This window comes from Gouania willdenowi, chromosome 19, assembly GCF_900634775.1.
Source record: "Gouania willdenowi chromosome 19, fGouWil2.1, whole genome shotgun sequence".
Taxonomy (NCBI): domain Eukaryota; kingdom Metazoa; phylum Chordata; class Actinopteri; order Blenniiformes; family Gobiesocidae; genus Gouania; species Gouania willdenowi.
The window spans coordinates 19,884,281-19,896,009 of NC_041062.1; the positions used below are offsets into that span (position 1 = coordinate 19,884,281).

General features: G+C 38.3%; 1 protein-coding gene across 4 annotated transcripts in view; it reads right to left on the minus strand.

The window, feature by feature from the left end:
* The window catches only part of spag9b (sperm associated antigen 9b), a 62,579-nt gene extending 51,530 nt beyond the window's left edge, over window positions 1-11,049 (minus strand). For 2 of the 4 annotated variants that reach the window (XM_028475660.1, XM_028475659.1), the window contains exon 1: window positions 10,341-11,049. In XM_028475660.1, coding sequence (XP_028331461.1) covers window positions 10,341-10,640 — 300 coding nt within the window. In that variant the 5' untranslated portion in view covers window positions 10,641-11,049. The remainder of the gene's footprint in view (window positions 1-10,340) is intronic. The other 2 variants (XM_028475663.1, XM_028475661.1) reach the window with 1 other exon arrangement.
* Window positions 11,050-11,729: the final 680 nt, after the last annotated feature.

Consider the following 11,729-nt stretch of genomic DNA (forward strand, 5'->3'; position numbering starts at 1 on the left):
TCAGAATGTTCAAAGGTGGAGAATCAACAGTGATATTTACCCTCAGTGTGCTTCAAGTTTCTGTTGTCACAGGTTCCAAATGCATCTTGGGAAACTTGTAAGTATACTTCAGTGGGAATGGTCATCATCCTAATCATACTTTTAGTTTATAGTAGATAGTATATACTCACTGAGTTTGTAGTGTGTAGAACGGAGTGTTGCATTTCGAACACAGTCAAGCCCAATTTATGAAACTATAACAATGTCATATAGAATATTTTTATGAATCATTTTCAATTATTTTATCATAATTTCCTATTTTTTTTATTATAAATAAATAAATATTTAGACAATAATAAAAAAGACAGTGAGGTCTAACAGACTCAGATGTACATATTTTAAAGAAGACTATGCCCTCAAAAAGCATAAACTACATAGAGTTCCCACACTTTCATCACAATGATTTTCCACAACTTTTCCAGTTTTATAAATAAGGCGGAGAGTGAGAGTATGCAGCACTTTCACAAAACGCTTAACATCTTTGGGGTTCAACATATTTTCATCTGTATTTCCTGTTCAAATATTCTGTGACTTTTCAAGAGTGGAAAATCGTTTTTTCAAACTCCATAACTTTTCCACGAATTTCATGACCGTGGGGAAAAGAGTAAAAATGTAGCCTAAAGACCTTTAAATTTATTTGAAGTGATCTTTCAGCAGAATCCAAACTGAGTGCGACAGTCGCAGCACCTCAGATCATCTCAAAATTCAAATCCACTAATGATCCTGTGAGTTCTTTGAGACGCTGCTGAGTTCACAGAAGACGTAAAGTCACCGAAACTCAACCCCAATATAAAATTTAAATATGTAAACACTCAGGGTGTGATTATTGACAGTTGGGTTAAAAAACCAAGGTTAGGGGACTGAAGGGCTTATTACTGGGAGATCATAGCCAGGTGTGACCATCACTTTGTTGGTCTGGTGCTCAGAGCAGAAAGCCAAGTTGCTGCTTGATGCTCAATGTTTTTAATTCATGTGCGTACAATTGGCCACAAGTGGAAAAACAACACATTCTAAGAAGAGCTCTAAACATCATCCTGGAACCTCCTGATCCTCATATGACCCATGTGGAGCGCTGCTGCTTCAGGGAATAACCACTGTGGCATTTTAACATCCACTTTCTCCCTACACGATGTGAATAAGGCTCCCTTTGTCCCCTGAGGACTGCCGCGCACACACCCACATGCACACACACACACAGGGCTCCACTGTATTGGCACTCACTTGACATGGAGAGAAAATAGCTCCGCTGAAGATGAAGATGGGATTTTGAGTCTGTGGCCACCAATAATATGACCACACAGAACCACTGGAGAGTTAGACACCGTGTCATGCATTTGGACTTTCTACAGCTCTCCTACTTTTAAGAGCCAACTGTTCAATTAATTTCAAAAATCAGTTATAGGTTAGAGTGTGATTTATAGTTGTTGTTATCGTAAATTTAAATAAAATAAAGCAGAGTATGGAGGATTCACTGAGAGAAAAGGTTCTCATAAAAAGTGTTTCAAGACTAAAAGAATTGTTGCATCAGCTACATCATCATCAGCTGACCACTGTTTCCATCTCCCACGACATGTCAGCAAAAAATAATTTGACGTTTTTATAGAACAAACCACATTATAGTGCGAGTGTGAATCATTTGTGGTTTACAGTATGTTCGGCTCAGTTGTTAAGCCTTAACCCCTCAAAAGAACAGAAGGAAGTGGTGTTATCCATAAGAATTTCCTGTCTTGCCCTTTCCTCACTTCTGAGACAGGTCAGTGACGGGGTATTTACTATTCACCGCAAAAAGCAGGACTTGGCTGTGACATGATTGTGCCTTTGATGGGATAAGACTGCTGCTGTGAATCTCAAACGATTCTCCAAAGAAGAGGCTAAGTTACACTGTCTCCCTAAAGAGCTGATTTGGTAGTGAAGCTGTTTAACTTTAAAGGGGACATATCATGATAAATCAGAATCAGAATCAGAATCAACTTTATTGGCCAGGGGTGAATGAATACACACGAGGAATTTCTTTTGGTAAATCCACTTTTTTAGCCCTTAAATGCATTTTGTTGTATATTTAGAGTGTTTAGAAGTACAGAAAAGTTCAAATTAGTCTCTTCAGGTGCTCCGTTGATATCTTTATATTCTGTTTTGGTCATATTTTTCAATCTGTTTCAATTTTTCTATTCTCTATTACGTTTTTTGAACAATGATGTCACAGTATTTGCAGCGGAACTGCCAAATTAGGACATCGACTCCAGGCCCAACACTTCGAGCAATCCACCATTTTTATTTCTCGATTTTATTTTGTAGTCCAAGCTCAAGGATGTTGAAGTTACGAGAGGATAAGTCAAAATGTTGGGTTGCTGGATGGAGAAACCCACACGCTTCATTACACCGTCTCCCAGCATCAGAACCTTTTCAAAGTGCCTGGTTGAGTTTTATTTTTTACGGAAATGTACCCACATCTGTGGGTAAGGTCATTTTTGTGTGCGCGAAGCACTTCAAGGGTGACTGCTTCTGCAACCTCCACCAGTATAAAGAAGGATTTGCCGAAAGACTTTGTCTGATTGAGGGGTCAATTCCTTCTATCTTTGGAGACGACGAACAGAGCACTTCGGTAAGCTGTAAATAATGCTAAAAAGTGTGATGATAAGACGTCCCTGTCACTGTTTTGTTAGCATTAGCAGTTGCACCGTCTTCATATGTTAGCGCTGTGTGCTCGTTTTAGATCCTTGATGATATGGCCTACGTGATTTAATTTAAGTCTAAAGTTTTCATTAGTCATTTCATTTTGCCGTTTTAGTCTCCGAAAAGACTGTATTAAAATGCATTTTGTGACGTTAGCTTGGCGCTAGTGTTAGCTCGGTGCTTGTGCTAGCTCACTTGTTAGGATTCTGCAGGTTCATCATCTTCATTTTCATCTCGCTCCGCTGGGTCCGACTCTGGATCAAACATGTAAGTGGGTTGAGCGCCCGCCCCATGTACGGAGGCTGTAGTTCCTCACCTGCAGCCGGTCCCAGGTTCGATTCCCGGCTTGGGACCCTTTGCTGCGTGTCATTCCCTGCTCTCTCTGATCCCTTTCCTGTCGAGCAACTGTCATATAAAGGCCACTCGAGCCCAAAAAATCCTTTAAAAAAAAAAAAGTTTCTGCACCGCAAGACAAGTATATCTCTTCTATCAAACTACAAAAACAGCCGAACAGGGTGGAGTTGAACCGAGTGTCACCTCTGCAACCTAGAGAGGGGGCGGAGTATGAAGTGTCTCATTTGCATTTAAAGAGACCGCACCGTTGCTCTTAGAAGCACATCAGAAAAGGGGTAGAAAAGGGGCCTGTGGAGCTATAATAATTCAGACCCAAGCATTGCAGTTCCGCTTCATATAGACCACAACTGTATGATTTATATGTAAAAAGGAAGGATTTAAAGGCATGATATGTCTCCTTTAAATGTCAAAGCTGGCTGCCAACTTTATAACAAATGTAGAGCCGTTATCTATTGTGATAGAAACCAGGGCTCCTTCAAATGTCACGTGGAAATTCAGCTTAGTTTCACATACTCTTGACTTTATTTATGTATTATGACTTTACATCCTCTTTGATGACCACAGGGGACATTTGGAGGAAATAAAACATGTTTCATCTCCCAAATCCTCCAGTAGGCAAGTGTAAATACAGATATGACCACAACTTCCTATTCATAACTGGATTATCCGTATGTAAAAATAATTAATGGACATTCATAGATTTTTATGTAATATAAAACAGGATTCTTGCTGATTAAAACATGTTACTGTAACTTTGTCTAATGACTTGCGATGGGACAAAAACACTAATCGCATTATCAAGGAACCTTGTCAGCATCTCTTCTGCAGAAACTTAGAGTTGATTGTAAAATCCCTAAGATTCTGCTTAATTTTTATTGGTGCACCATAGAAAGTCTGCTTGTTAGCTCTATCACAGCCAAAGAAAGGAGAGTTCTGAACAAGGTGGTTCGCTCTGTGAGCTGTCTGTTCTAGAGGCTCTTTATGATTGCAGACTCCTAAATCAAGCTCTGAGAATCATCAATGACTCCTCTGGTACTGGTTACTCTGGTAAAACCATGTTCCAGCTCCTTCCCTCCAGGAGAAGATATTGTTCGTTGAGATGCCGGACATCTCGCCACGTTAACAGCTTCTAACCACAAGCTGAACAAAGCACTTTGAAGGCTGGTCTTGCACTTTATTGTTGTATTGCTTTATTGTTGTATTGCTTTATTGTTGTATTGTTTTAAGTAGGCTATGTGTGTTTGTATCGCCTTGTTTTATAGTGTCAGATGTTTCCCTTTTTTGTTTTACTGTGTTAATTATATTTGTCTATTTTGGTGTTTTGTTGTCGTCTCTGGTGCATTTTTGCACAAATATTCCAATGTGTTTTTTTTCACTGCAAATGGCAAAGAAATTGAACTTGAATTTGAATTTTCAAGTCACAAAGATGAACCATTAAACAATCATTCCTCCATAATTATTCTACACTCGCTGCAATTGGAAAAACGCAACTGTTGTGACATTCAAAACAACAACATGAAGTAACTTCTTAAAGTAAAGTAAACAAGTATAAATGCACCTAAATATATTCAGATCATTGATAACTCAGCTTCTTTTAAGGTTGGTCATGTTTAACAAATTTAACAGAGATTGTGTTTTTTTTTAATTCGTACATTCCTGAACTGTGACTGAGCTGAATCTCTTTGTCAGAGTGTGTAATGTGCTATCACATGTTTTGTTTTAAATGCTCTTTTTCTTCTGCAGCTTCTGGAAAGTAGAAATATTTCAATGTTTTTTTTTTCATACAAGCAGAAAATAAAGCTTGATCCAAGTCCTCACAAGCGTCGAACAAAACAGCAGGAACCATCCGTTATCGTATGAGATGCTAACAGAAAGCTAACACGAGGAAAGTTAACTTTTATAAGGTTATTTATTTCAGGCTCAGTAATTGTGATTAATTGTAATTAGGGGTGTTCCGATCCGATATTGATATCGGTCCGATATTAGCCAGAAAATGAATATCGGACTTTATCGAACTGCATCTAAAATCTACGATATACAATTTATTATATGTATTCAATTGTAGAATAGTGTAGATATTATGTTGAAGGTTAAAATATATGTAACCAATTTAATAATAATAAATAAGTCAGTTTTTCTCATACCTACTGTTGCTGACTATTGTTCTCTATTTGAGTAACATCACTTGATCAAGACTTTTCTAACATTCCACACTACAAAATAAGTAATAAAAGTATGCATGATTCGTGCTGATATCGTATCGGATCGGTATTGGCCAATACCCAAGGTTGCAATATCGGTATCGCACCGGAAGTGAAAAAGTTGTATAGGGACATCTCTAATTATAATTGAACTTTAGTGATTTAGAACAACATAAAAATTGACTTTCGGAGGACACAAAATAATTGTAATTGAAAACATTGCTGGTAATTGTAATCGTAAATGAACTGAAAAATATAATTGACCCCAAACCTTCCATTGGCCCCACGCTTGTGTCAAGAGAAACCAGGGGCCTCATTTATAAACACTGCGTACGTACAAAAGAATGCGTATGCCACATATAAGCAAAGTTTTAAAGGGAGTTTATTAAAAAACAAAAAACCTGGCGAGATAATGTGCGCACCTGCATGGCAGCTCTGACCCTGCCGTACGCACATAATCATGAGTAACGGGAAACTCCTCCCCCAACAGGAGAAGGATGAAATTAAAGACAGCCCTGTGAAATAGATACATTTGTGTGAAATAATCAAACATTGCACATTTCACAACACACATCATATATGAAGGATAGATTTGCAAAAACGGAGGAAAAAATTATACTGAGGGCCCAGGGAGTGAGTGACGTGCGCGCAACTACAAATACAGTTTTATATTAATAAGAATTGTAATCAAAATCACATGATCATTGCGCTAAACTGCTGATCAATGGGCTGCAACACCTGTAGCTGTTATAAAAATACACTTTTTCACCTGTCGCAGTCTGACGCTGCCTTTCTATCCTTCGTAATGATCACTGTTACCAAATTACACTCTCCTGGGTGTGTCCAAATCAACAATTAATAACTCCACGTCATATTGAGTGAAATTTGTTTGAGTTGCTCATTTCCCACCCTCGATCGACCGTGAAATTCATATTAATGAATATTCATTCAAGCCGTTTACCGGACCTTTTATAGGCACCGTATGGGCGGAGCAAGGTGTTTCATCCCGTCCGAAAACTTTCCAAATTGATTGTGATTTAAAACGAAAACAGGCGTGGGACGTATGTGCACCCTCGTTTATATATTGTAAAAAAAAAAATTTTTAAATTTACACACTTCCTGGTTTTTATCATATGCCAGCTGAAGTGTGCTTACATAGGCACACTTTTATAAATATCATTAATTATGGCATTAGGAAGGTTTTTAAAATTCAACTGCCTAAATGTCGAGTGTGTGCACTCACACAGTTAAGGATGTACTATACATGGTTAGATATACAGTATTCACCAATATTTTAAAAGGTTGTCATTAGCACAGATTGACAGCTAGAGAACAGCTCAAAGCTACAGTCAGTGTAACACACTAATGGAAACTCCCATGTCAGCAGAAACAACATGTAACAACATGATGTGAATAATTCACACCATGCTTGTCACTGTGGAGTTTGTCTTTCAAAAAGCAACTGTCAAACATACAGTTATTACACACACGCACGCACATGTCCTCTTTCCTTAACAGATGCAACTCATTTTACTGTGATTATTAGAGCACAAGATCCAAAACACAGAGCAGATTAATTAATCCTGATGTGCCTCAAAGTGGAAGTAACGAAGTAAAGGAATGCAACATAATTAATGAAACGACTGATGCATGTTTAACAAGATTATCATTACTATTTAGGGATGTAACGATTCACTCAACTCCCGATACGATTCGATTCACGATACTGGGTTCACGATACAATTCTCTTACGATTTATTTTACAAAATGGGACTGTAGACAAATTTTTTTTTTGGGGAAAAAAACTAGAAAATACTGTACTATTTTCCTTTTATTTTTCATTGTCAAAAGAATTCCTTGATAAACTATTCAAAACAATGCAATTTAACTAAAAATAAATCTTGAATGAAATAAATAAAGGAATAATACAAATGAAAATGAAGCCTATTAATTTAAATTCTGGTTCTATAATAAACAATGCAAAACTGCATAATAGTTCTTTTTCTTTTAAAAGTGTAACTGAAAATGCATTTTGTGCCTTAACAATTGGACTTAAAAAAAAAAAAAAAAAAAAAAAACGTGATTACACTGATTTACATCATATTTGTTTGAACCAGCAGAGGGCGCTGGTAACACAGTGGTCGGTTGGCATGCAGATATCTTGCAGTGAAGAAGAGATGCTATGCTAGCAGACAGAGCTAATAGAAAAACGTGACTTTTACAGATATTCAAGTAATATTACAGATATTCTTTCGGTGCTAAAGGGGTAATGAATCATTTATTAACATATTTAAGAGTAGAAGGCGGCCAGAAAGAAAGTATTAGCAGTCTCCGCCCGCCGCCTACACTTGTGGATAGCGCCCTCTGCTGGTTAAAAAAATACTGCGATTCAATTTTCAGAAAATCGATTTCAACCGTGATACCTATGAATCGATTTTTAACTGCCTTACGATTAATCGTTACATCCCTATTACTATTATTTCTAATTATATTCTATTCATGTTTAATTTAATTTAACTTACCAGTTCATATTACATTTAATTATTTACAATATAATTCAAGTTATGTTATGTTTGTATGTGTTTCATACCAATTTGTTCTTGTAATGATTGATACTGTGATATATTATGATGTATATCACATTGCTTACTATTGTACAAGAAAATTGTGAATGGTATCGTCAAGATTCATGGCAATGTACACCCCTAATTACAATATATATCACTAATGTAGGAAAGTTCTAAGAAGTAAATACACGCCCCAAAAAACAGTGGAATTGGTTTTAGCTGTGCAGACACACATTACAATCCACTGTTTATACATCAAATGTGAGACATGCATATCTCCACACTGTTTAATTCTTATATATCTTTGTAATTTCCTTTGTATCTTTATTTGTTCGGTTTATTTAGGTTCCAGGGGTAATTATTTGATTATTTAATAACTAGGGCTGGGCGATGGACCAAACTCATATCTCAATATTTTTTCTCAAAATGGTGATGTACAATATAAATCTCGACAATCCTAATTTAAATAAAGTCTGACCAGAAAGACAATTCGATGCAAAATGCCACACAGATACATTTATTAACAAACAGCTGCACAATGTGTCGCTTTTGTCTTTTTCTCCTCTAAGGGACAGCACGTGTGAGTGAGTTCTGTAATGTGGCATGTTTAGGGGAAGGTCTGGGTTAGGACGCACTCAGAATGTGCGATATGTTATCGTTCACAATACTGTATATCATCAAAAACATTCTCACCGGTAAGAATATGTCATCCCACGATAGAAACGATAAATTCCCATGTCGGAAATTAGCGAGGGCCGGGGCACAGGCAGCGGTGCTCGTCACAGACGGCTATTTGGTTAAAACCAGACAACCATCCACCAAAGTGAACCAGTCCAAGATCCTCCACCAGATTCACCCAAAGTTCCCACAAACACAGGGACAAAGATGAACCCACAGCAACTATTATGAACTGGAAACTCAACTATAGCTAACTATGCTAAGCTAACTAACCAACACCATATACTGTAAAAAGAATGGACGACGCACACTCAAGGGGAAGTGAAGCTATTTTTTTTTTTAGAGCTCCCCCTGCTGACTGGCTGCGGTATAGATCATAAGCCCCGCCTCCTCAATGATAACAGATGCTAAATGAGCGAGGCGTGCTACTCGGGCTCCTCCCACCGGACCCTACTGAGCAGACTCTGGCTCCAAATGACATCAAATTTGCAAGATGGACGCGCCCCTATTTTGGCTTCAACGAAATGTTGAGTGGGAACAGCTACAGTGCACGCCCACTGGCCGCCACACAGACTGGGCTAAGAGCTAATGCTAACCACTCCGTATAAGGAAAGACCAAGAAAAAGTACAAGGCTTACTGTTTATGGTAAGATTTAACACTTGTATGAAGGATAAAAGAAAACATGTGACACGTGAAATAAATACTAACGTCAGTATTCATCCATCCCAACTTGTTAAACACAATATTTTCAAATTATATTTCACGTGTTCACAAGACAAAGCTGGTCCCATTAGACAGTAATGTAAGTATTGATATTATTACACCTAAATATTCTGAATGATTAAATCATCAGCTTGATCTGGTTTAATTATAGTAATATTCATCAACCATAACTTTTTGTAACTCATTATAAGAAATAAAATAAACAAGTCAGCAGCAGTAAAAACACGATTCGTGTTGTTTTTTGCTTTTCATGTGCTTTTTTTTTTTTTTTAAGAAAATAATTTCATTTTAAGTGAGGAAAGAAATGAATTTCATACAATCACCCAGTCATAATCACCCAGGCAGGCATCGGTGAAGGGTGAAGAGGTGGGTGGGATCGGCTGTGTGCATCTGTGCTTGTGTATTGGTTGAGGGGCGGGGACAATTAGCATATGTGCGAAACATTTAAGTTCAACATTTAACAATTAGGTTTAACATTTAACATTTAGATTTAACATTTAACATTTAGGTTTAACATTTGGATTTAACATTTAGATTTAACATTTATATATAAGATTTAACATTTAGACTTAGATTTAACATTTAGATATAACATAACATTCAGATTTAGATTTAACATTTAGCTATAACGTATACCATTTAGATTTAGATTTAATGCTTCTTTTTTTTACCTCTATATATGTGGTTAAATGTTGTGTTAAATGTAGGAAAATGTGCTAAATATGAGAAAAGTGAGATAAATAATGAAAATGTGTTAGCTAAAACTTTCGTACTACATTTTTACACTTGGCACCCCATATTCAGGAAGGATCTGTTTTCTATAGTTCCACAAATAACAGATCAATGACCGCTTAGTTTTAAAGCACTTTAACTCAGCATTTTGAAACCGAGCAGAAAGCCGAAACAAAGATTGGTTAATACTTCACCTAAAAAGTTAATTCTGATAAGACTGGATATTGTTTGTTTACTTCTGAAGCGCATGAAACAGGGAATGTTGATGTTTTCAAACGGAGTTCGCTTTATCAGACTAATGCGAGCCTGTAATAATCTATAATCCCGTGATATAGTTGAGGATGGTACCATGGATGGGACTGGGACCCTCACCTCCTCGCTGTGCTTCCTCAGAGCCTTCTCCCGCTCGTACTGGGTCACCAGCTGCTCGTTGTCCTCCTTCAGAAGCTCCAGCTCCACTTCGTGCTCCTGGTTCTCCGCGAACACCGAGTCCAGGTTCTCCAGCACGGCCACCACTAGCGGCATCAGCTGCTTCACCACGTCCTCGTCGTACCTCTCGATGAGCCGCTCGAACTCCCGGTAAATGGAGCTGGCCAGGCCTGACACCCGCTCCGACATCATGGTGGAGTTAGCGGAGTCGTCCTGGTACAGAACCACGTCGTCTAGCTCCATGTTTGGACCACCACCACCACCACAACCACAACAACTACTACTACTACTTCTTCTTCTCTCCGGGGATTGGTAGGAAGGCTAGCCGAGAACAGCAGCTGGTCCGCGGACACAGACTTTACTTGTCGCCCCGCAGCCACGGTAGTCCTTTAAAACATGGCTGAGCTGCTCCCACAGAACAGAGGCTGTACTTGTTGAACAACTTAGTTTGACGGGTGTGTGAGGGACGGACCTGACTTTAGAGCCACTAGCCCTGCAGCTAGCAGCGCTATGGACTCTCCACGGATCCTGATTAGTTTGTCCAACAGATGGGCTTCGCTGCTGCCTTCAGGGACTGTCGGAAACACGAGAACTAACGTAACACAACAATCTGTCACCAGTCACTGCACGAGATTAAACCGCATGCAGTGTGAACGCAGTATAGCGCAGGGGTGGTGCCGTCTAGGATAGTGGTGCCCAAAATAGCCTTTATAGCACTATGTGCAAAATCATTTACTAATGCTAAATTACATTTGGCAAAGACAACTATATTACCCATGAAATATTTATTAACAAAATCTTTCAAAAAAAAAACAAAAAAAAAAACGTTTTCCTCTGTATTATGAAATGAGTGCATACAAATTAGTCAATTAAAAATTATTATTTTTCTGTAGTTGTATATTGCAATAATTAGGGCCCAATAAAATCCATTTTATTTATTTATATATTTATTTTAAAATGTGGTCGGCTCTGATTTTAGTCATTTTTTTGGCAGTTTAATTCTTGTTTCGGGTGGTTTAGGCGGTATTTAATGTGGCCAGGATGGGAGGGGGGCGGACGGTGCTCCTAATGAGGGGTCCTCGAAAACATTTTCCCATAAAAAAACGTCCCTTGCCTCACGGCGCGTGACGGCGTTTTATACCGATTTTGTCCATTTCTGCGTTCAACAGTAGATTCCGTTTTCATTGGTCGATTGCGTGATTTTGTCCATGATTCCGTTAACGTGGATTTTATAGGGCTCTCAATAATAATGTATGGTTGTCACAAAATTCCACGGCACACCCGGACTTGCCTCACGGCACACCAGTGGGCCACGGCACACTGTTTGTGAAC